This window comes from Lutra lutra, chromosome X (genome assembly GCF_902655055.1).
Source record: "Lutra lutra chromosome X, mLutLut1.2, whole genome shotgun sequence".
NCBI lineage: Eukaryota > Metazoa > Chordata > Mammalia > Carnivora > Mustelidae > Lutra > Lutra lutra.
Genome location: NC_062296.1, coordinates 15136810 through 15163144, shown reverse-complemented (window position 1 = coordinate 15163144; position 26335 = coordinate 15136810). Strand labels below are relative to the sequence as shown.

The 26335-nt window shown below is 42.6% G+C and overlaps 1 protein-coding gene across 5 annotated transcripts in view; it reads left to right on the top strand.

Moving 5' to 3' along the window:
* LOC125091782 (transmembrane 9 superfamily member 2-like) overlaps positions 1 to 26335 on the top strand; it is an 85714-nt gene that overhangs the window by 16138 nt on the left and 43241 nt on the right. For 4 of the 5 annotated variants that reach the window (XM_047715763.1, XM_047715761.1, XM_047715760.1 and 1 more), the window contains exons 6-7: positions 10124 to 10251; positions 15615 to 15726. In XM_047715763.1, coding sequence (XP_047571719.1) covers positions 10124 to 10251; positions 15615 to 15726 — 240 coding nt within the window. The remainder of the gene's footprint in view (positions 1 to 10123; positions 10252 to 15614; positions 15727 to 26335) is intronic. The other variant, XM_047715762.1, reaches the window with a different exon arrangement.

The following is a 26335-nucleotide window of genomic DNA, read 5'->3' as shown; positions in this document are numbered from 1 at the left end:
GTCCTGGGATCGAGCCCCGCATAGGGCTCTGTGCTCTTTGAGAAGCCTGCTTCCCCCTCTCTGCTTGCCTCTCTGCCTACTTGTGATCTCTCTCTCTGTGTCAAATAAATAAATAAAAAAAAAAGAGCTTGAAAGTCTGAATCAGGATGATGTGATTGGGGGACTGTGAGGAGTCGAGCATGTCTATCAGCATAAGTTTTGGGGTTTGGAAATTACAGCTAGAGATGAAGCTAAAATGGGGGGTAGGCAGAAGCCAGGTCATGGAGGGGGGTCCTGTGTGCAATGGTAAGGAGAATCGTATTGAAAGCCTCTTACGGGCCAGGAGCGATATTATATTGCTTTAGACAGTGATTGATTTCATCCTGAGAATGGCCTTGTTGCTGGGATCCACTGCTGCCATTTTACAGAACGTGAGACTCAGTCTCCGAGAGGCTGTGGCATGACTAGAGGCGTACGGCTAGTTACATAGCAGAAGTGGCCTCCAGCTCTGATCTTTCTAGCTTGGGTGTCCCAATCACACTGTTCTGCCTTGCAGTTCTCAGGCAGTCTCCTACCAGGCCACAGACTAGCAGGAGTGTCTTGGGCTGCCATGGAGCATGACTAAGGGGCCGAACGGACGTGAAAGGGCTCCACCAGGACAGCACTGCTTTTGATCTGTTTTCTGTATGGTGACTTGATGTGGGTCAGTGACGGGGACAAAAGGGACAGGAGAAGGAAGAGTGTAGGGTGGCTGCCCAGTTTCTGCCTTAGTTGTCTAACTGATGGTGCACTTAACTGTTTCTTTCCAGAGAAAAGTGCAGTACTTCTGAAATTTCAATCATTTATGCACCATCTTGGTGATTTTGGTCAAATTTGAGGGACTTATTATTTATCTATTAAACTTTTTTAGTTTATTTAGCCTTAGTCATTTCTACACCTATCCTGGGGCTGGAACTCAGGACCCCAAGATCAAGCGTCACATGTTCTTCTGACTGAGCCAGTCAGGCACCCCTAAATGTTTTTTTGAAGATTTTTAGATTAAAAAAAAAATTAAAGATTTTATTTATTTGTTTGTTTATTTGACACAGAGAGACCACAAGCATGGGGAGCAGCAGGCAGAGAGAAAGGGAGAAGCAGGCTCCCCACTAAGCAGGGAGCCTGATGTGGGGCTCGATCCAAGGACCCTGAGATCTTGACCTGAGCTGAAGACAGATGCTTAACCCACTGAGCCACCCAGGCGCCCCTCATATATCTTTTTAAAATCTTTTATTATGAGCAATTTCAAACACATAGAAAAGCTTAATTCAATATGTAGTGGACACTCATATATGCAGTACCTAGATTCTTTTTTTTATAAGATTTTATTTATTTATTTGATGGAGATAGAGATCACAAGCGGCAGAGAGAGAGAGAGAGAGACAGGAGGAAGCAGGCTCCCCACTGAGCAGAGAGCCCAATGTAGGGCTTGATTCTAGGACCCTGAGATCATGACCTGAGCTGAAGGCAGAAGCTTAACCCACTGAGCCATGCAGGTACCCCAGTACCTATATTCTATCATGAGCGTTTTAATTTTTTTTACAGTTCTATTTAAGTAATCTGTACACCCAACAGGGGCTCGAACTCATGACTCCAAGATCAAGAGTTGCATGCTCTTCCAACTGAGCCAGCAACATGCCCCAAATTAGCATTTTAAAATATTTGATTTATCCCATGTCTATCCTTTTGTCTATCCCTGTATCATTCATCCAAACAAGGCTGCATGTTCTCTGTCTTTTAGTTCTTACAAATTGGCAGATGGATCCACTGGCTTGATCAGATTCAAGTTTGATCTCTTGATGAGATAAGATAGTGATGTGCTCTCTCAAGAGGCAAATGACGTCTCCTTTTTAACAAATGAATTTATTATTATTATTTTTAAGATTTTATTTACTTGAGAAAGAGAAAAGGGGGGAAGTTTGGGGGGGATAGAGGGAGAGGGACAAGCTGATTCTGTGCTGTGTGTGGAGCCTGACTTGGGGCTAGATCCCATGACCCTGAGACCATGACCCTGAAACCAAGAGTCAGACAGTTAACCAACTGTGCCACCCAGGCTCCCCCCCAACCCCCCCCCCCCAAAATAGATTTATTATTTAGATGTTTTAGGTTCAGAGAAAAATTGAGAGGCAGGTACAGAGATTTTCCCATGGACCCCTTGCCCTCCCCGACGTGCATAGCCTCCCTCATGATCAGTATCACTCACCAGAGTGTGGTGCATTTGTTACAACTGATAAACCTACATTGACACAGCATTATCGCCCAGAGAGCACAGTTTTCAGTAGGGTTCACTCTTGGTGTTGTACATTTTATGGGTTTGGACAAATGTATAATGACACATACCTACTGTAAGGGTATCCTACTGAGTAGTCTTACAGCCCTACAAATCCGTGTTCTTCCTTCTGCCTATTCATCCCTCCCTCCCACCCCAACCCTGATGTCTTTTTGTCTCTCTTTTTGTTGAGACACATGGATCCATTAATTCTTTAGAGGTTGTGTTCACTGGAGAAACTGGAGCAGGAGCCTGGAGCCAGAGCTCCCCTCAACCAGAAAACCAAACTCTTCTCCCTGGTAATGTCTGTCCAGCGCCCTCTACTGGCAACACTTCATTCAACGCCTTCTTGCAAAGGAAAACAATTTTTTATTTTTTTAAAAATTTTTTAAGATTTTATTTATTTATTTGACAGACAGAGACCACAAGTAGGCAAAGAGGCAGGCAGAGAGAGAGGGGGAAACAGGATCTCTGCTAAGCAGAGAGCCTGATGTGGGAATTGATTCTAGGACCCTGGGATCATGACCAGAGCCTAAGGCAGAGGCTTTAACCCACTGAGCCACCCAAGTGCCCTGGAAAACAATTTTTTAAAAAAGATTTTATTTATTTGAGAGAGGGAGCAGATGCATGCACAAACAGGGGGAGCAGCAGGCAGAGGGAGAGGGAGAAGCAAGCTCTCTGCTGAGCAGGGAGCCCGACGTGGTCCTTGATCTGAGGACCCTGGGATCACGACCTGAGCCAACTGAGCCACCCAGTCACCTGCAAAAGAAAACAAATTAAAGGGCCTGGGTAATTTTCACAGAGGCCAAAAGGAATGAATTTGGAGATGTGAGGCAAGAAGTCAATGACTGGCACACTTTATATGCATTTACCGATGAAATCTCTATGCAGCTCTCTTCTCTCTGGTATTCTGCCCCATACCATGTAGCCCCTGGGCAACCCTGGACTGTGAACCTTGTCTCCTCAATTCTGGGAGACTGCAGGGCTCTGATTGGATACCCTTTCCTTACACCAGATCCTGAAAATTCTCCCTGGAAAGTAAGCTTGAAGCAATAGGTGGGCTCACCTTATTTGTTGCCTTTCTCTTAATGATTAGTCTCTCTCTCTATTTTTTAAAGATTTATTTATTCATTTGGGGGGGAAGGGAAAAGGGAGAGAGAGAATCCCAAGTAGACTCCCCACTGACTGAGGAGCCCAATGCGGGGCTTGATCCCAGGACCCCCAAGATCATGACCTGAGCTGAAACCAAGAGTCAGTTGCTCAACCAACTGAGCCACCCAGGTGCCCCAGTGATCAGTTTCTTAATGCTCTTTGTTGTCTGAGGTCTAAAAAATGTTGTCTTTATATATTTTACCCAATTTTTTTAGTTGTTTAAAGTGAAGGGATAAATCTGGTCTTGCATTATTCCATCATGTCAGAAGAAGGGAGTCCAAGTCCCTTGCTTTCTTCTTGCCTACATTCCCTTGGTGTAACTTTGCCCATCCCTTTTTAGCTTTCCAGAACCTCTTTGTTTTATTTATTTTTTTAAAGATTTTGTTTATTTATTTGACAGAGAGAGATCACAAGTAGATGGAGAGGTAGGCAGAGAGAGAGAGAGGGAAGCAGGCTCCCTGCTGAGCAGAGAGCCTGATGCAGGACTCGATCCCAGGACCCTGAGATCATGACCTGAGCCGTAGGCAGTGGCTTAACCCACTGAGCCACCCAGGCGCCCCAGAACCTCTTTGTTTTAGATGTGTCTCTTGTAAACATGTTGTTGAGTTTTGCTTTGTGGTATCTTCCGAAAGTCCTTTTCCTCTTACTAGGTGAGTTAAGCCTATTTACATATACTGATGTGATGTTTGGTCTCACTTCTGTTATACTAGTTTATGCTTTTGTTCATTATTTTTATATTCTATATTTTATTGATTCTAAAACTCATCTTTTCCCATATTTTAACATTTATGAAATCAGAATGTGTCTCTTTTAGTTGATGGCTTGGCAAAGTTTAATTAGCAATGTTTTTTCTTAGCAGCACATAAAATAATGTCTTTCTAAAAGATTTATTTATTTAAGAAAGAAAGTGGAGGTGGGGGAAGGGAGGGACAGAGGGAGAGAGATCTCCAAGCAGACTCTACTCTGATCATGGAGCCCAACACAGGGCTCGATCCTACAACCCTGAGACCACGACTCGAGCCGAAACCAAGAGTCAGATGCTTAACTAACTGTGCCACCCAGGCACCCCTAAAATAATGTTTTATAGTTGGTGGCATTTTAGATTCCGTGAAATGGAATTATTAGTCACCTCTTTCTTTAAAGGGTCTCATGCAGTTTCATAATTAGGCATCTAGTTATAGATTTTTGTTTTGCTTTGTTTTTAATCTTCTTTGTAATTTTTTTGAGTTTCCTGGATTGGTGTGTCTTATCAGTTCTGGAATTCTCAGCATTGTCAGATACTTTCTTCTTTCCTTTTCAGACTCCAATTAAAGCTGTGTGAAATGTTTTTATTTTCTCCTCCATGCCTCTTAATCTCTCTTGTGTATTTTCCATTTTTTTCTGTGCTGTGTTCTGGCCTATCTTCTAGTCTAAATTTTCTTCTCATTTGTTTCTTCTCTTATGAACATTGGAATCGAGGGCACATGTGATGAGCACCAGGTGTTGTATGTAAATGATGAATCACTAGATTCTACTCCTGAAATCAATATTGCACTGTGTGTTAACTTACTAGAATTTAAATAAGAACTTGGAAAAAAAGAAATGTGTTATTACAATAACATTGATATCAAACATATTGAGATTTTTGTTCTCACATTTTCAAGCTCTTTGCCTTGGCATCTGATAATTTATAAGTTAATTCATACATAAACAAACCTCAAAAATCCTAAAAAAAAAACCCTCATAGGCACTGAATTTTTAATTTCAACAATTAGCTTTCTCATTTCTGCAAGTTTTGTTTTGTTCTTTTGCAAATTTGCTACATCATTATTTTGTACTTTTCTATTTCATGCACATGCTGTCATGCTTGTATTTTACTTCTTTGAAGTATAGTAAATGTAGTTAATTTTAAATCTGCTTCTGATGGGGCACCTGGGTGGCTCAGTCAGTCTGATTCTTGATTTCAGCTCAGGTCATGGTCTCAGGTCGTGAGTTCAAGCCCTGTGTCTGGCTCTGCACTGGGCATGGAGCCTGCTTGAGATTCTCCCTCTCCCTCTGCCCCCCAATGCCGCTCACTCACTCTCTCAATCTCTAAAAGAAAGTTGTTTGCGGAGTTTCTTTGAGTCCTAGGGTCAAACTGGTTTCCTCCAGAGAAGATTTTCATTTACTTCTGCAAAGCATCTTTGGAAAATACCAGCCTGGGACTGCCTTAAAACAAATTCACAACTTGAATTTCCTGGGGCCACTTAGGTAATGGGAATCCACACTGCAAAACTACGTTAGGACTGGCCTGTGGCCACAACTGCTCAAGGACAGTTCCCCCACTCCCTTTTTGTGTTTAGCATCAAGGCCATCTTCCTTATAGTCCATTGGGGGGTGTGGAGAAGGCTTACTTCTGGCTCATCTTTACCTTTGAGGGTATTGGTTTTGCAAGGGGTCAGTGGTCTCAGATTAATGGGCAGAGGGTCTCATTTTAGCCTTCTCAGCTGGGAGGGCCCTCCCTGAGTGCTCTCCTCCCTATCCCATGGCTACCCAAACTTAAGTTCAAGTTTACCCAGATCAGCAGGTGTCCTCAGGGCAATAGCCACGTCAGTGCTCCCTCACCCAGCTTAACTCTCTGGCTTCCAGCTTTCCCTTAGAATTTGGCATGGCAATTCCTCACTTTCTCCACAGCTCATGTTTTGTTTTTGTTTCAAATTTAAAAGACTTCATTTTTTTTTTCTTTTTTCTTTTTTTTTCTTTTTTTTTTTTTTAGAAAGAAAGAACAGGCAGGGGGCAGAGAGAAAGGGAGAGAGAATCTTTTTTTTTTTTAATTTGATAGACAGAGATCACAAGTAGTCAGAGAGGCAGGCAGGAGGGAGAGGAGGAAGCAGGTTCCCCGCTAAGCAGAGAGCCCGATACGGGGCTCGATCCCAGGACCCTGGGATCATGACCTGAGCCGAAGGCAGAGGCTCTAACCCACTGAGCCACTCAGGCACCCCTAAAAGACTTTATTTTTTAGAGCAGGATTAGGTTCACAGCAAAATTAAGAGGAAATGTACAGAGAGTTCTCATATACTCCCTACCCCGATATATACATAACCTCCCCCACTATTAACCTCCCCCACCTGAGTAGTATATTTCATTTTGTTTTTAAAAATTAAAAAAAATTAAGATTTTACTTATTTATTTGAGAGGGAGAAATCAAGAGCTCAGGGAGGAGCAGAGGAAGAAGGACAAGCAGACTCTGCGCTGAGCCAGAGCTCAGTCTGGGTCCTGATCTCATGACCCTGGGCTCATGATCTGAGCTGAAACTGAGTCTGACACTTAACCGGCTGACTCACCCAGGCACCCCTAAAAAGATTTTATTTTTATGTCATCTCTACAACAACGTGGGGCTTGAACTTACAACCTGGAGATTGAAGGTCGCGTGTTCTACCAATTGAGCCAGCCGCCCACCCCAGAGTGGTACATTTTACACAATTGATGAAAAATTACACCCAATGTCCGTACTTTACATTAGGGTTGACTTTTGCCGTTGTACATTCTATGTTCATGTTGCTTTTATGAAGATATTTGTTATGTTATATTTATCATTTGTAGTTTTCAGCAGGAGATTTAGCCCAAAGTGGATTGGAATTGGAAATCTAGTTGAAGATTCAAAACACAATTTTAACATCAGTAGGAAGGAAACTAACATTTAATGATCTCCTTGTTCTGTGCCAGGTGCTGGGCTAGTTCTTTCCCTATAATTTCTCACTTAATCCACTTAATGATTTTATGAAGTAAGTGATGGTGTCCCCATTTTAAGAAAACTACGGCCAGGGGCTCCTGGGTAGCTCAGTGGGTTAAAGCCTCTGCCTTCAGCTCGGGTCAGGATCCCAGGATCCTGGGATCGAGCCCTGCATCGGGCTCTCTGCTCAGCAGGGAGCCTGTTTCCCTCTCTCTCTGCCTGCCTCTCTGCCTATCTCTGTCTGTGAAATAAATAAATTTATAAAAAAAGAAAAAGAAAAAGAAAACTAAGGCCAAGAAAGACTGACGTACAAAAGAGTGTATGTGGCAAAATCTGAATTGCGTCCCAGTGTTTTTTGGTCCAAATTCCGTTCTCTCTGCAACCTAGGAAACTACCTCTTGTATTATTTGAACCCTTGTAGGATATTAGCCCTTAGGGCATAGTTAAGATGTGCCTGGCGTATAACAGATGTTCAAAAATATTTGCTGAATGAATGAATGAATGAATGAAGCAACGTTCCTAGTCTTGTGATCACACAGGCTAGTACATCTCATACCTGAGCTTTCAACCTAGGCAGTTGGACTGTGGAGACCACGTCCTTAACTGCTTCCGTTTGTATTTATTGAGGACATCCGCTACCAATACGTTGTATTCTCCATACTAGGATGTGCAAATCTGCTAGCTGCAGTTTATTTCTCTATAGGATCACACCATGTTTCATTTAACTGAGTGGATAGACAGTGGTTTCTTGGTGGTTTTTAGTCCTTTGCAATTACGGACAGCCCTGCAGGGAGCAGTACTCACTCTCCACCCTAAGCTGGCTGTGATACTCCACCACAGGATCACTCTTACCCTCTTCTCTATTATCATTGTACTAAAGGATCGCTAAAATTCCTTCAGGCCATCACCCTCAATTCTGGGATTTCCAGAGCCATAATTCTCAATCTAGGTGTCCTGCATGTTGTAGATTACTGAATGTGGTAATTGACATGGTTCATTTGGATTCATTTTCTTTCTTTTTTTTTTTTGGATTCATTTTCTGAAGATTGAAGGGCTTGGGTAATGTAAGAGCTAATATTTGTTGAAGGCTTCCTATGCCAAGCACTGTACTGAATACATACATTATTCTATTGAATCCTCAACCATTCAATGAGCAATCCTATTATAGTGCCCATTTTTTTTAGTTAAATCTATTTTTTTAAGATTTTTATTTATTTATTTGACAAACAGAGATCACAAGTAGGCAGAGAGGCAGGCAGAGAGAGAGGAGGAAGCAGTTTCCCCACCAAGCAGAGAGCCCGATGCGGGGCTCAATCCCAGGACCCTGAGATCATGACCTGAGCCAAAGGCAGAGGCTTTAACCCACTGAGCCACCCAGGTGTCCCTAGTTAAATCTATTTTTAAAATATTTTAATTTTTATTTGTCAGAGTGAGAGAGAGAGAGAGAGAGAGAGGCAGACAGAGAGGCAGGCTCCCTGCTGAGGAAGGAGCCCAGCGTGGGACTTGATCCCAGGACCCTGGGATCACAACCGGAGCTGAAGGCAGATGCTTAACCAACCGAGCCACCCAGGCATCCCAGTTAAAGATATTTTTATAAGTAATCTCGACATCCAAGGTGGAGCTCAAACTCATGACCCTGAGATCAGGAATCACATGCTGTACCAACTGGGCCAGCCAGACTCCCCGATTGTTCCCATTTTTTTTTTTTAAAGATTTTATTTATTTATTTGACAGAGAGAGATCACAAGTAGACAGAAAGGCAGGCAGAGAGAGAGAGAGAGAGAGGGAAGCAGGCTCCCTGCTGAGCAGAGAGCCCGATGCGGGACTCAATCCCAGGACCCTGAGATCATGACCTGAGCCGAAGGCAGCGGCTTAACCCACTGAGCCACCCAGGCGCCCCTGTTCCCATTTTTAAAAAGAGGAAACTGAGGCTCAAAGAGGTTAAATGACTTGTCTGTGTTCATATAGCTTGTAGGTGTTGTCTGATTTCAAAGCTCATATTACAAAGCCCTTTGTTTGCTAGGGCTTCACTAAAAATACACTGTAAAATGGGTAGCTTAGGGGCACCTGGGTGGCTCAGTGGGATAAAGCCTCTGCCTTCAGCTCGGGTCATGATCTCAGGGTCCTGGGATCGAGCCCCGCATTGGGCTCTCTGCTCAGCAAGGAGCCTGCTTCCCTTCCTCTCGGCCTGCCTCTCTGCCTACTTGTGATTTCTGTCTGTCAAATAAATAAATAAAATCTTAAAAAAAAAAACAAAATGGGTAGCTTAAAACAATAAAAGTTTGGGGTGCTTGAGTGGCTTAGTTGGTGAAGCATCTGACTTTGGCTCAGGTCATGATCTCAGGGTCCTGGGATGGAGCCCTGCGCGTCAGGCTCCCTGCTCAGTAGGAGTCTGCTTGAGATTCTCTCTCTCCCTTTGCCTCCGTGCCATGATCGTGCTCTCTCTCTCTCAAATAAATAAATAAATCTTTAAAAAAAACCAGCAAAAATTTATTGTCTCCTAGTTCTGGAGTCTAGAAGTCCAAGATCAAGGTGTAGGCAGCGTTGTTTCCTTCTGAAGGTTCTGAGGTTGCCAGAGGGGAGGGGATGGGGGATGGGCAAAATAGGTGAAGGGGATTAAGAAGTACAAACTGCCAGTTATAAAATAAGTAAGTTATGAAGATAAAAAGCATAGGGAATCTAGCCAGTAATATTTTTTTAAAGATTTTATTAATTTATTTGACAGACAAAGATTACAAGTAGGCAGAGAGACAGGCAGAGAGAGAGGAAGGGAAACAGGCTCCCTGCCGAGCAGAGAGCCCGATGTGGGACTCTATCCCAGGACCCTGGGGTCATGACCTGAGCTGAAGGCAGAGGCTTTAACCCACTGAGCCACCCAGGTGCCCCCTGGCCAGAATATTATAATGGATCTCATTTTTAATCAATGGTCAGATTATATATTTTTTAGATTCTGGGAAAAGTTCAAGCTTCTTTAAAATTTCCATGTCTTTTTGCAGCCTGAATTCAACAAAAGTAATACTTTCTATCTCTTCAACCACGTTGATATTATTATCACATATCACAAAGAAAGTGAAAGAAATTGGAGTACTGCAAGATTGGTTGCTGCTAGACTAGACCCCCAAAGGTAATTATAGATTATCTTTTTAATTAGCCTCTTTAATTTAAAAATTAATTCAGAATGTAGGAGTTCTCAATTAGAATTTTCGTTTTTAAGATACATTTGTGATGTAACCTTAGACATACGGTTTGAAAAATCAAACAGGCCATTTATTCCCTAGTGTTTGCCTATCATGTAATGTGAGGAAGAATTGACAGATCTGGAAGGGAATAGACTTATTGAGGGCATCCTAACACTCTTCTTTGCTGGCTGCCATAGGACAAAGAGCTGGGATTTAGATCTGGGTTTTTTCGGAGGACAGGTCTATTACTGGAGTCTGTCGGGCAGGTATCAGCTGAAAATAAGGAAGAATCTACTAACAATGGATGGCACAGCTGTTAGAGAGTTCATAACTAGGCATCCAGTGTAGTGTCTGGTCCCCAGTAAATGCTCAACGGATTGTAAAGGACAATCAGCACTATGTAAGAGACTAGACAGGTGACCTTGAATGTTGCAACTAGGATCCTTCAAAACTATAGGATAAATGAGAACTCTTCAATTAAGACAGAGAGGGGAGTATAGCACACAACGTGTAAAGTCATGGTCCATTATGGGCAAAATATTATAAAACCTGAAATACTAAGATGGGGGAAAGAATGTGAGTATATTAAAGGAGTATATTAAAGGAGGCCCTTGTGATAGAGTTTTCCAAGACAGAATGAGGAATTAGGAAATTTGGATTTTAGTCTCATCTCTCCTGGATCCATTTTGTAAGTCAACCCTAGTTTGTAGAAATGGATCAGACTTTATTGTTTTTAAGGTTACTGCCCTATTTGATGTCAGCCAAAGCTGTTCTGTCTGGCACAGATGATTGATTCCCAGAGGGAAAGAAGAGTTAGAAACTGTATCGTGCCAAACTTTTGACCTTTGGGTTGGTTAACTTGATCTGCCATAGGCTTAATTTCCTCATCTGTGAAAGGAGAGGACTGAATTGGGAGTTTTTAATATGGTCCCTGATATATCAAACTCTGGAAATTTTTTAAAAAGATTTTATTTATTTATTCGACAGATGAATAGGCGGAGAGGCAGGCAGAGAGAGAGGAGGAAGCAGGCTCCCTGCTGAGCAGGGAGCCCGATGTGGGGCTCGATCCCAGGACCCCGGGATCATGACCTGAGCTGAAGGCAGAGGCTTTAACCCACTGAGCCACCCAGGCGCCCCCAGACTCTGGAAATTTTTATTGATGTGTATTTTTCTGGGTAAAAAGGGCCTATAGATTTCATTAAATGGACCCCAAGTGGTGAGGAACTCTGGTACTTTCCAACTTTGGTTTATCTTAGTAAAAGGATATCCTTAAAAAAAATTTTTTTTTTGTTGTTTAGAGTTTTTTTTTTTTTTTTAAAGACTTTATTTATTTGAGAGAGAGAGAGAGAGAAAGAGAGAGTTTGAGAGGGGAGAAGGTCAGAGCGAGGAGCAGACTCCCCATGGAGCTGGTAGCCAGATGTGGGACTGGAGCCTGATGTGGGACTCAATCCCGGGACTCCGGGATCATGACCTGAGCTGAAGGCAGTTGCTCAACCAATTGAGCCACCAGACACCCAAAAGGATATTCTTTTGAAATTCTTTTTAAATTAACAGGAAATACTAATCATTGTTGGGGCAATCACCGATGCTTTTTTTGGTGTATGTCACTTCAACAGAATGTTAGGAGGATGGACTGTGAGGTCTAACTCAGGATGGCTGCTCATATTTGAAACCATTAGATAGTAAACAAAGTCATTAGGTAGTAAACATACAGTCATTAGGTAGTAAACACAAACATAGGTAGGGCTCACCCAGGAAGCTAATCACATCAGCTGTATGAAAATCAAGCTTAATGCTTTACAGTTATATCTCATATTGTCAGACTCAGAGTAAAAAAGCCAAGAAAATATTTTTTAGACATATTTATTCAACACTGCACATAGTAGCAGTTTATGTATGCATGCAATGAAACTTTTATCTAATCTTTGTAAAGGTCATTTATGTGGGCCCCTTGAGAACAAGGACTGTGCTGTAAATTATTTTTTTTATGATTAGGCAGTCTGCTCAAGGTCATACGAAGTGAGTTAGGCCTCACGGTATTCTAGGCCTACAATCTTGTGTTTTTTATTAGGGATTGTACCCAGCTAATTTCCCTGATGGTTACCATAGTTGATCATTTCTTTTTATTAAAATTACTGACTTCATTTGGCTTTTGAATGACCATACTTCACTGATTTTCTCCTGTCTCACTGGTTGTGTATCAGTCTTCTCATTTCTCCAACATCTTCATATTGGAGGGCCCCAGGACTGAGTCTTTGAACTTTTTTCTTCTTTATATATACTTCCACATTGGTAATCTTATCCTATCTCATGGTATTAAATCCAACAATGACCCTTAGATCTGTAAACTTGTATATCTAGTTGTCTACTTGACATGACCATAGATGTCTAGTAAGTATTTGAATTTTTTTTAAGAAGATTTATTTTTTTTAAAGATTTTATTTATTTATTTGACAGAGAGATATCACAAGTAGACGGAGAGGAAGGCAGAGAGAGAGAGAGAGAGGGAAGCAGGCTTCTTCCTGAGCAGAGAGCCCAATGTGGGACTCGATCCCAGGACCCTGAGATCATGACCTGAGCCGAAGGCAGCGGCTTAACCCACTGAGCCACCCAGGCGCCCAAGAAGATTTATTTATTTAAGAAAGAGAGAGAGAGAGCACAAGTGGTGGAGGGAGGGGAAGGGCGAGAGGAGAAGTGGGCTTCCCTGCCCAGGGCTAGATCCCAAGACCCTGAGATCATGACCTGAGCCAAAGTCAGATGCTGAACTCACTGAGCCACCCAGGTGCCCTGGCAAGTTTAACGTGATCAAACATGAATTTGTAATCTTGCCTCCAACCTGTTTTTCCTGTTGTCTTGTCCATCTCAGCAAATGGCAACTACATCCTTCCGGTTGCTCAGGCCCCCACACCATTGGCAGCCTCCTTGACTCCTCTTTACAATTTTTCACTCCTACCCTGTATCTATCCTTTGGTAGACCATGGCACTGTATTTTTAAAATATATTCAGGACATCCTTTCTCATCACCTCCACCTCTATCACCTGGTCCAAGACATCATTTCATCTCACCTGACTGGTGGCAACACTCTCGCCGGTCTCCCTGGTGCCATCCTTGTCGCCAAGCAGTCTGTTCCCCATACAGCGGGCAGCATTCTATACAGAGCATTCAGATCATGTCAGTCCTCCGCTCAGAATCTTCCAGTGGCTTCCCATCTCACTTAAAGGCCCAAGTTTTCAAAAGACCTAGAAGGCCTTATGCAACTCGTATGTAAGGCCAGTGGTTTAAAATAGGCCTTTTACATTGGTTGGAGATCTTAATACACTTTTTGGTGCATGATCTCTCTCACATGAAATTCAGGTATTTCCTATGCTGGGTTCAAGGCCCACACTTAAACAGTAAACCTTGATATGTGTTGTCATTCGGTGATGGAATGTTTTCCTGTAGATGTGAAGTTTTTTTCGGTAGCCTTAACAGTGATCATTTCTTTAATTCATAGCTGTTTTATTTTACTTTTAATTTTTAAATTTTTAAAAAGTAGGCTCTGGGCCGAGTGTGGAGCCCAATGCAGGGCTTGAACTCACGACTCTGAGATCAAGATCTGAGCCAAGATCAAGAGTCAGACACTTAACCGACTGAGCCACCTGGGCACCCTAATTCATAGCTTTTAAAAGTACATTTTGGCTTTATTTATTTTTTTAAAGATAATTTATTTATTTGACAGAGAGAGGCACAGTGAGAGAGGGAACATAAGCAGGCGGAGTGGGAGAGGGAGAAGCAGGCTTCCTGCTGAGCGGCAAGCCCGATGCGGAGCTCCATCCCAGAACCCTGAGATCATGACCCGAGCCGAAGGCAGCTGCTTAATTGACTAAGCCACACAGGCACCCCTACATTTTGGCTTTAAATAGAATTCAGCCTACGAACACTTAGTAAGGGCATATCATCTGCCAGACATTAGGGTTATAAAAAAGATAGGATGAGGGCCATGTCAGTAACTCCTGCAATTGTGAGTGAATGTTTTTATTGAGCATATACATGTAGAAATAACCATCCCATAAGGGTTGCATATTCTCCTTTACATGGAAGCCAAGGGATAAGTTGTATGTTGAGTAAATAATTCAAAAGGGAAGCACCACTGTTTCTTCTTTCAATTTTTCTCTCTCCCCTTTATTCCACTTTTATTTTTCAAGTAATATTACAGTCTCTTTGTTCCTGACTAGGCGCTGGTCAGCTTCGTCAGTCCTGTTCAGTGCATCAGTCCTGTTTGCATAGATTATGTCCTTCCTACCTTTCATCACTAATCGTAGCATTTTATACACAGTAGGCCCTCAGATCCCTGGCTGCTTATAAATATGATTTCTGTTTGGTTTTCTAAGCCTATAGCTAAGATTACAAGCTAGGTTGTTTAACATATTGGGAGGGATAAAGTGAGAGATGAGAAATAAAGCCATTTGCTAATAGAAGGACTTTAAAAAAAAAATCTATGTACAGCCAAAGAGAAGATTCCTTTTTTTTTTTTTTTTGAGATTTTATTTTTAAGTAATCTCTACATCCAACATGGGGCTTGAGCTTACAGTTCTGAGATCAAGAGTTGCACGCTCTACCGACTGAGCCAGCCAGGCTCATGAGAAGAACCATGAGAAGGTTCTTAGGGATATGTTTTCCCCTGCTGTCTGAAGTAGAGCATTCCTCTGAAAGTATTTGGAAGCTGAAATGCCAAAGCGAAGAAGGAATTGCCATTAATTTATATGGAAAAATTTGTGAGCATTCCCAGACTCCCCAGATCACCTCTCATAGGCTTTTCTAATGCCTTAAGACACAGCTTGCTAATGGATACACAAAGTAAAGCAAGGTCAAGCGCAGATGCTCACAGACACAGTTCAGAGCATTGACAGCTTCAGGTCAACATGCTGTGTAGTTCCCAGGGAAGGCGCTGGGCGGCGCCATTCTCGCTGTGGGACTGCTAGCTGCGTTTAGGATGGCTTCCTGCAAAAGTGATGCTGAATCCTCTTTTCGATTTCTTGTAAAAGTGAAAATCTTCTTCGCATTTCTTCCCGTTCATGAAAACAAAGTGGAATAAAGTGAGCTTCGAAAAAGCGGGGGTACCTGTATTGCATTTTGGGCAGGGTATTGACTCTCATGTGAGTGTTAGGGACATTTAGAAACAGAAGTATTTTAAGCCATAAAGAGTGTTAAATATGAAATATAATGGAAGGCGTATTTCTTCTGTCTGCTATTCTTACATGCCTGAATAACCATGACTCGGAAATTTACAGCAACAGTTTTCCCTTCTTCCCCTCCCCCTTTTCTTAGCTATAAGCATTCAGATGAAAACCACCTGACTTGCAGTGGACCCCCTATGGAAATTCCTGGAGAAGATACAGATAAGATGAATGTAACCTACACTTACTCCGTGAGATTTGAAGTAAGTGTTCCATGCCATCATCTTACTTTTGTTCCAAATCAAATATATAAATAACATATACTTCATTAATAGTAAAGCCTTAATTTGCATCATCAAAGTTTTTTATAACACAGCTAAGAGCCCAGGAAAGCAGGTAAGTTCTTTTTATTTATTTATTTATTTATTTATTTATTTATTTATTAATTTTTTATTTTTTCAGCATAACAGTATTCATTATTTTTGCACCACACCCAGTGCTCCATGCAATCCGTGCCTTCTACAATACCCACCACCTGGTGCCCCCAACCTCCCACCCCCCACCCCTTCAAAATTCTCAGATCGTTTTTCAGAGTCCATAGTCTCTCATGGTTCACCTCCCCTTCCAATTTCCCTCAACTCCCTTCTCTCCATCTCCCCTTGTCCTCCATGCTATTTGTTATGCTCCACAAATAAGTGAAACCATATGATAATTGACTCTCTCTGCTTGACTTATTTCACTCAGCATCGTCTCTTCCAGTCCCGTCCATGTTGCTACAAAACTTGGGTATTCATCCTTTCTTTTTTCTTTTTCTTTTTTTTTTTTTACAGCTTTATAAACATATATTTTTATCCCCAGGGGTACAGGTCTGCGAATCGCCAGGTTTACACACTTCACAGCACTCACCATAGCACATACCCTCCCCAATATCCATAACCCCACCCCCTCTCCCAACCCCCTCCTCCCATCAACCCTCAGTTTGTTTTGAGAGATTAAGAGTCACTTGCAGGTAAGTTCTTTATATTAAAACTAGTCAGAGGACAATCGTGAAAGGAATTCTGTATTAAATCTCCCTTTCAGGTACTGTGTCAGATAACTTACTTTCTCTTATTTTATGTGGAGGTTTGAAAGAAGTACTTGGAAAATCAGAGGAGTCTCACTTGGGGTCAGCAGGCTGTCAGGCTGCTCCAGTGGAACCTTAAAGGACAGAGTATCATGTAGTGAAAAGAGAATCCTTTAAATTTTTTTTTTTTTTATATATTTGAGAGAAAGAAAGAGGGGCCAGGGCAAAGGGAGAGAGAATGTCAAGCAGACTCCCATGCAAAGCCCAGAGCCTGGTGCAGGGCTCAGTCCCACCACCCTGAGATCATGACCGGAGCCAAAATGAGAGTCAGATGCTTAACCGACTGAGCCACCCAGACACCCTGAAAAGCACATCCTTATTGGGCTCAGACTGACCTGGGGTTCAAGTTGAGGCTTGGCCGGTTGCTAGTGGTGTGAGCTTAGGTAAGTCATTTGACTTCAGGCTCAATTTTTTTCCTCATGTTATTTCATCCTCATTTTCAGAATATATAAAGACCTTAGCATGACACAGTAGGTCCCCAACATATGGCACTCATTATTGTTTCACATCTGTCATTTGTCTTTTGTAAGTGGCTGTTTTTATGAAGTGGTCTGTATTTGGGGAGGGTGGATAGACATACAGACTGACTATTAACCTTCTAGTGAATAATTTATCAGCACCGTGATGCCCATGTTTCCCAAAGATTTTCCTGGAAACTCGTTGCTTCATATTTTATTTCTTTTTGCTTTGTATTTTCAAAAGCGTTATGTGAAAAAAGGGATTCTATGACGAGGTTACTTCAGATAATGCTGAGTTAAACGATGTTAAAACAATGGCATCGAGAGTAGTCATTATGTTAGAAAGCACTGTGATTTTTCAGAAGATGATTATGATATGTGGCATTTCATAGACAATGGCAGAACTCATGGGATTATAATGTTCTGTAACATATTCAAGGGAAAAACTGCATGTGGTACCAAAAAAATATGCGACTTTGTACATACGAGATACTACACATGCTATTTTCACTCCATGTGTTTATCATGGACATCTTTCCATGTCAATAAATATAGAGTCACAGCCTTCTTTTTATTTACTGCCTGGCACATTTATTTAAAATTTTTTAAGATTTCATTTACTTATTTGTCAGAGAAAGAGCACAAGCAGGCAGAGGCAGAGAGAGAAGCAGGCTCCCCACTGAGCAGAGAGCCTGATGCGGGGCTCAATCCCAGATCCCTGGGATCATGATCTGAGCCAAAGGCAGCTGCTCAATGGATCGAGCCACCCAGACGTCCCTATTTTTAAAATTTTTAAAAAGATTTTATTTATTTATTTGAGAGAAAGTGAGTGAGGAAGCACGAGAAGGGGCAGAGGCAGAGGGAGGAACAGACCCCCTGCTAAGCAGGGAGCCCGACTCAGGGCTCGATCCCAGGACACTGAGATCACAGCCTTAGCCAAAGGTAGACGCTTAACCAACTGAGCCACCCAGGCACTCCATTTTTTAAAAAAGATTTTATTTATTTATTTGATAGACAGAGATTACAAGCAGGCAGAGAGGCAGGCAGAGAGAGAGGAGGAAGCAGGCTTCCCGCTGAGCAGAGAGCCCAATGTGGGGCTCGATCCCAGGACCCTGGAATCATGACCTGAGCTGAAGGGAGAGGCTTTAACCCACTGAGGCACCCAGATGCCCCTGGGTACTCCATTTTTAAAAGTTTTTTAGATTTATTTTTATTTTAGAGAGGGGAGGGTGGGGAGGGGTAGAGAGAGAAGGAGAAAGAGTGTCAAGCAGACTCTATGCTGAGCACAGAGCCCCATGTGGGGCTTGGTCCCATGACCCTGAAATCGTGACCTGAGCCGAAATCAAGAGTTGAACGCTTAACTGACTGGGCTGCCAAGACACCCCCTATTACATACACATAATGTGTAGGACATCGTTGATTTCCTTAGTGTACTATTGATAAAAATGACTCAAATGTCTAATTTTTAATTACTACAAACAATACTTTAATGAACATTCTTACTTGTTTTCTTGTATAATTACCTCCTAAAGTTAAATTCCTAGCACTAGGCTTATTTAGGTAAAAGGACATACGTATTTTGATAACACATTGCCAAATTTTTGTCCAGACAAGTTGCTGGGCCTGAGGATCTGCTGTTTCCTCACATACACAGCAGTATTAGGTTTTTGTCAATTTAAAAAAATCTTTCTTCAGAATTTTAATTCTGTGAGTATGTCAAAAGAAGATTGATTCATACTAACCAAACTCCTAAGGGTCCAATGTATAAATCAGAAAACCAACTTATTAATTTACATGGAGAAATAGAAGGGCCTAGCAGACCACACCATTCATGTGAGCTGGTTAGCTCATCTGCCTGTTATAACGATATGTGAAAAAGCAAATAGAAACAGAATAGAATGAATAGAAAGTTTCATGGTGAGCATAGAACCCCAGAGCAAAGGGAAATGGGTATTGAAAGATGATATTCATGGCACTCTAGTGCTCTGCTTGCCCATGGACCAAATGTTCATATTCATGAGTTAGGGACTCAGCCCTGGGCAGTATTAGAGGTGCTTCACCAAAAGATTAACTTTGGGGCTCTCCTTTTATAGGGAAAACCTTTTATGACTATAACAGATCCATGTATTTCTGTTTTTAGTTTTGTTTTAAAGACTATATCTTATATATGTTTTTTATTATATTTTTTATTAACATGTAATGTATTAGCCACAGGGGTACAGGTCTGTGAATCGCCAGATTTACACACTTCACAGCACTCACCATAGCACACACCCTCCCCAATGTCTATAACCCAACCACCCTCTCCACCCCGCCCCCCCCCCCCCCCCCCCCCCCCCCCCCGCCAACAACCCTCACTTTGTTTTGTGAGACTGAGAGTCTCTTATGGTTTGTCTCCCTACCGAGCCCATCTTGTTTCATTTATTCCTTTCCTACCCTCCAAACCTCCATGTTGCCTCTCAACTTCCTCATATCAGGGAGATCATATGTATATCTCATATTTTTTTAAAAAGATTTTATTTATTTATTTGACAGACAGAGATCACAAGTAGGCAGAGAGGCAGTCAGAGACAGAGGAGGAAGCAGGCTCCCTGCTGAGCAGAGAGCCCGATGCAGGACTCGATCCCAGGACCCTGAGATCATGACCTGAGCCAAAGGCAGGGGCTTTAACCCTCTGAGCCACCCAGGTGCCCTATATCTCATATTTTTGATTCTGCTTTGATTGTACTTGATTTTGTATAAAAGGCTTATTTCTTAAAGCTTTTGATGTGCTTTCTTGAGACCAAACCCTAACCATATTATTTGGGATTAAGTCTCAAATTTTTTCAAATATTTACAAATTGTGCTCAGTTTGTATCATTTCCAAAGATGCCTGACAGCCATCAGAACATGATTTTTCCTAATTCCATTCTGAAAGCAATTCCAGGTTGGGGATGGCTTGCTTTTGTCCCTCTGGACCTATGTGGTTATATCCATTTTTTAAATGAGGATACTGATGCCCAGCGAGGTGAAGTAATTTTCTCAGGATCATAGCTGGCAGGAGGTGGAAGTGATATTCAAACTCAGATCTGCCTGGCCTCCAGAGTCATAACTTTTCTACTCTACCATTCTGACCTTCAACATTAAAGGTCAGTTATGTTTTCTGTCCACAGAGTTACTGCAAAGAAAATGAGAAACTTTTGCATTAGAAATGTGTGTGTGTGTGTGTGTGCACACCTGCATGTGTGTGTACTTTAAATCATCCAGCTAGAGGTCAAAATTACTTGATCCCACATCCTGCAGTTCACCCAAAGTATAATTGGTAAAAAAAAAAAACCAGGCGGGGCACCTGGGTGGCTCAGTGGTTAAGCCTCTGCCTTCAGCTCAGGTCATGATCTCAGGGTCCTGGGATCGAGTCCCGCATCGGGCTCTCTGCTCTGCAGGGAGCCTGCCAGAGAGCCTGCTTCCTCCTCTCTCTCTCTCTGCTTGCCTCTCTGCCCACTTGTGATCTCTCTCTGTCAAATAAATAAAATCTTAAAAAAAAAAAAAACCAGGCAATTTACTAGTCCGATAAGTATAGTCCAGTCAGCTGCCTGGTCTTGGGATGAAATGCAGAAGTGTAATCTGGGGGAAGGGATGAAATACACTCAAGAAGTTAAAATAAACTTTCCCCAGTGATCAAGAATATTACTAAGAGTCTAAGCTACTGTCAGAAATTGATCAAAGAACGGAAGCCCTTCTACATATTTATCTCTTATTCATCAGCTGTTAAAAATTTAAATGTAGAAGGGAGGCGTCTGGTTGGCTCACTCAGTAGAGCAGGTGACTCTTAATCTCAGGGTCATGAGTTCAAGCACCATGTTGGGCATAGAGCCTACTTTTAAAAAATAAATGTAGGAAGCTTTATGTTTACAGTAAAAGCCAAGGGAGAATGCTTCTAAATTGAAGTCCAGATTCATATCAGAAGCCTACATGGTATGGTGCTAGTGGACTGTCTGGCCGTCAGGAAGTAACCGTGGCTATCCAAAGCTGAAGTACAAGTTCAGATGTAATCAAATGGGGGGGAGTATAGGGAAATCGCCTTATTTGGGGTTAGGGTTCAACCCCTTGTTTCTTTTTTTTTTTCATTTTTAAATTTTTTTTTAAAGATTTTTTTTATTTATTATTTATTTGACAGAGAGAGATCACAAGTAGAGAGGCAGGCAGAGAGAGAGAGAGAGAGGGAAGCAGGCTCCCTGCTGAGCAGAGAGCCCGATGCGGGACTCGATCCCAGGACCCTGAGATCATGACCTGAGCCGAAGGCAGCAGCTTAACCCACTGAGCCACCCAGGCGCCCCCATTTTTAAATTTTTTAAATAAACATATAATGTATTATTAACCCCAGGGGTACAGGTCTGTGAATCGCCAGGTTTACACACTTCACAGCACTCACCATAGCACATACCCTCCCCAATGTCCATAACCCCACCACCCTCTTCCGACCCCCCTCCCCCTAGCAACTCTCAGTTTGTTTTGTGACATTAAGAGTCTCTTATGGTTTGTCTCCCTCCCGATCCCATCTTGTTTCATTTATTCTTTTCCTACCCCCCAAACCCCCCATGTTGCATCTCCACTTCCTCATATCAGGGAGATCATATGTTAGTTGTCTTTCTCTGATTGACTTATTTTGCTCAGCGTAATACCCTCTAGTTCCATCCACGTCGTTGCAAATGGCAAGATTTCATTTCTTTTGATGGCTGCATAGTATTCCATTGTGTATATATACCACATCTTCTTTATCCATTCGTCTGTTGATGGACATCTACGTTCTTTCCATAGTTTGGCTATTGTGGACATTGCTGCTATAAACATTCTCAACCCCTTGTTTCTTATTAGGCCTCCATTCTGGAAGCCCAGCCCTTCCAGGGAATTCTCTCCCTCTCTTGTTGAAGCTCATTTAGGGTGCTTAGAAGGCCCTTGGCTTCAAGAAGTGGCACAATGGAAAGAACCAGACATGTCTGAGTTTGAATTCTGGCTCTGACATTTACTAGCTGTGTGAACTTGGGCGGGGTACTTTGTGCCTATTTTTCCTAATCTGTAAAATGGGCATAAAATCATCATCTCCGGTGATTACTATCCAAGATATGTGAGCTCACATAAAACGTTTAGCATAGGGCCTAGCCGTAGTAGACATGCAATGATTCCTCTTCCTTCTTGAGGATACAGGAGCCCGTGATTCATAAGTGTCTCACACGACAATGGCTCATGCGTGCAGAGAGCACATGGAGCCACCATATTCTTGGTCGGAACACCAGAACGTTGCTGTTGTAGGTGGGGGAGGGTGTCAAGAGGAGTGGTGTTATATAGCTCTGCTGCCGTTCATTTTATTGTCTTTAGTTGAAAAATGATTTTTTTAAAAAATCCAGTGACAGTGATATACATCAGCATTTTCCAAAGTACATTCCCTGGAACACTAGTCAAACAAGTTTGGAAAACGCTGCTCTCTAGCTTCACAAAGCCCATCAGTAAAATATTTAAAAGTCTCCTAGGGTGCCTGGGTGGCTCTGTCAGCTAAGCGTCTGTCTTTGGCTCAGGTCATGATCTCAGGGTCCCGGGATGGAGTCCTGCATCGGGTTCCCTGCTCAGCGGGGAGCCTGCATCTTCCTCTCACTCTGCACCGCACCCCTAACCCCGCTTGCTCTCTCACACTCTCTCTCTCTTTTTAAAAAGATTTTATTTATTTATTTATTTATCAGATAGAGATCACAAGTAGGCAGAGAGGCAGGCAGTGAGAGAGGGGGAAGCAGGCTCCCTGCTGAGCAGAGGGCCTGATGCGGAGCTCGATCCCAGGACCCTGAGATCATGACCTGAGCCGAAGGCAGAGGCTTAACCCACTGAGCCACCCAGGCGCCCCTTCTCTTAAATAAATAAAATCTTTATTAAAAAAAAGTCTCCTAGTAAAGTGACCTTTTGACTGAGTCTAACCCAGCATTTTACATCTACACTTGGCTCTGGAGTGCTCTTCTGGAGTATGATTTTTTTTTTTTTTAAAGATTTTATTTATTTATTTGACAGACAGAGATCACAAGCAGGCAGAGAGGCAGGCAGAGAGACAGGAGGAAGCAGGCTCCCTGCTGAGCAGAGAGCCTGATGCGGGAAACGATCCCAGGACTCCGAGATCATGACCTGAGCCGAAGGCAGCGGCTTAACCCACTGAGCCACCCAGGCGCCCCTGGAGTATGATTTTTAAAAAAGATTTTATTTATTTATTTGATAGAGAGAGACACAGCGAGAGAGGAAACACAAACAGGGGGAGTGGGAGAGGGAGAAGCAGGCTCTCTGCCAAGCAGGGAGCCAGACGTGGGGCTCCATCCCAGCAGCCTGCGATCATGACCTGAGCCCTGAGCCGAAGGCAGATGCTCAATGGCTGAGCTCCCCCAGGCGCCCTCTTCTGGAACACAATTTATGTTGCATAGTGAATGTCACTTCGGTTGTCCCAAGTGTACGTGGCTGTTGCATCATGGAGTAGCTCACAAAATCTTATTGAACTCCTAACAGAGCTTGAACTTTCAGTGGACAAATAAGCAAAGCTTCCCACGCTGGTGACTGTAATATAAAAGTGCACTATGGCTTGTGCAGGATTTTGTCAACTCGCTGGGCTGACATCATCATTTTTTGAAATGCTTCGGTGGTCATGACTATTTGAAGTGGAAATTGAATTTGAATTCAAAAACCATTATTTTTCACCCTCCAGTCAAATAATCGATTCAGGTCAATGTTATCAGTGGGTGTTAAAATTGGAGGTGAATGAGTACTGGGGAACTGGTCACTCTCACAGTAGCAAAGTATGATGACCACAGATGACTTGCTAATTGCAAATGGGAAAAGAGAAAAATAAGTGAGTGGATAAGGAAATAAGCGAACATGAGCTCATACCAGTAACTCAGACTTAATCTAGTACTGTGGGGTTCTGGCTAGCCCTTTCCCCTTGCTCATTGGTCATTCTCTGACACTGAGAAACCTGGCCCCTATCGTCTACCCTGTGTTGACTTATTTGTTCAACCCTAGCATACATGTAGTGTCTGTAACCTATACCCCTGTGAGAGACACAGTTATTAACTAGAATGCCATATTTGTTTAGCACTTGTTTTGGTAAAGCAATACCTCGTGTTCTTTTATCTTGTACCAAGTCTTTGAAATCCAGTGTATATGTTACACTTAAAGCTCATCTCCCTTCGGACCAGCCAGATTTCAGGTGCTCGATAGCCACAGGTGACTAGTTGCTATCATCTTGGCAAAGATCTAACCCTCCACATTTCCTGGAAGTTTCCCCTTTGGTCTGTGCTTCTGCATGTTTTCCCTCTTTTTGCTGCTTCTCACTCCCAGTACAGAAGATCCCACCAGGTCCTGTGACATGGATTGATTCCAGGCCCTTGGTTGGGCAAACCACACCATCTCATTCTCGTACAGACTGTGGAAGCCTTCCATGTACCTCTGGCACACAGAGTCCTTCTCAGGGTCAGCGGGGGAGGGGCACACACAATCCCGACACAGAAGTGGGGCCGGGGGACATGGACAGGAAGCCAAACTTCATGCATATGTCAAGCCATGCAGCAGCTGGGGCTCCTCGGCCACCTAGCTTGTGACCTCCCTCCTCCTGGCCTCCCTCTATCGCCTTAGACCTCCTTGTACCTCCTGTACAGCACCTGCAAGCTGTTGTTTGGAAGCAGAGCCCATGGTCATTGGCTGAGACTGCGGGCCTGAGCCCCTGCTCAGGCAGCTACTGGCTACAGAAAGGTCCAGAGACAATACAATTTTTAGTTAAAAAATTCTGTGTTTTTGGTTATTTAGTTAAACATCTTGTGTACTTTATGTTTTCGGAAAATGACTCACGTTCCCAAAGGGGTATAAGGTTGGGAGTTTATATAACAAATTTGTTCAGAAGTTATTGAAGGATGGGTCATAAAGATTAACATCAGAGCGAAGACCTTTCATTCATCCATTTAGATGACAAATATTTATCAAGTGCCTGTTGTATGCCTGGCATGGGGATTTTTTGAAGTACTTAGTCTAACTTCATTTCTCACAATAGTCCTCTGAAAGCAGGTACTATTTTAAATCTCCATTTTATAGAAAATAAAACTGAGACTCATAAAGGGAAAGTCACTTGCCCAAGGTTATGGCTGTAAAGGATTATAAACCAAGATTAGTTTGACTAGAGAGTCCACGCTGTTAACACAGCCTCTCAACTACATGGTGTGACCTTAAAATGGCAAAGAATTATGGTGGGTGAATTGTCCAAGAGGACACTATAAGAGAGGGGCCTTGAGCTGGACTTCAAAGGACGCTGCATGTGATTTGGATGGAAGGGACAGAGGTGTGCGAGGCATTGTGGGAAGGCCAATGGACTGAGTTAAGAGACCCAGATTTTAGGAATTTGGAGAGGAGGTGGGGTAAGGCTTTTTGGGTAAGATTGTGCATGGTGTATGTGGAGAACAGCAAACAAACATCCAATTGAAACAAAGTGTTGCTTATCCGTTCATCAAAGGACATTAAGTGCATTTAGGTGCTGGTTTGTAAAGGCCAAAAAGATTCAGTCTAACACTCTAGACTTTAAGTGTTTATATAGTATTGGTAGAAAGGTCAGAAAGATAGACATGGGTCAGATTTTGAATGGCTTTGAGTGCCAGGCTAAGGTGTTTTTATTCCCAGTACTTTTATTTCAGAAACTTACTGGTTTTTTTTTTAAGATTTTATTTATTTATTTGACAGACAGAGATCACAAGTAGACAGAGAGGCAGGCAGAGAGAGAGAGGGAAGCAGGCTCCCTGCTGAGCAGAGAGCCCAATGTGGGACTCGATCCCAGGACCCTGAGATCATGACCTGAGCCAAAGGCAGCGGCTTAACCCACTGAGCCACCCAGGCACCCAGAAACTTACTGTTTTTATACCACCAATCAAATGTTTTTTGGTTTCATTCTAATCCCAGTACTTTTAGCTATTTATGTGAATTATATAAGCTTTATTTGTGGGCTAACCTGGGGCCCTGGCCACATTTATAGCATTTTTTTTCTTTTTCTTTCCTTTTTTTTTTGGTTTAAGTCATTCATTAATTTACTTATTAGCTTTGCTTTTTTTCCTCCAAAATATATTCCTAAGCGACACTGCCACCCAGGCATCCCCTCCAAAATATATTCCTGATTTGTAGGCAGCATGGGCCACTAACTGAATTGAGAAGTAGAATATTTTGGTATTTTGGCATTCTCTTGCCTCAAACTCATCCTGGGACTTTGAGCAAGTTTATTTGCCTGTCTGGACTCTAATTTCCCCATAA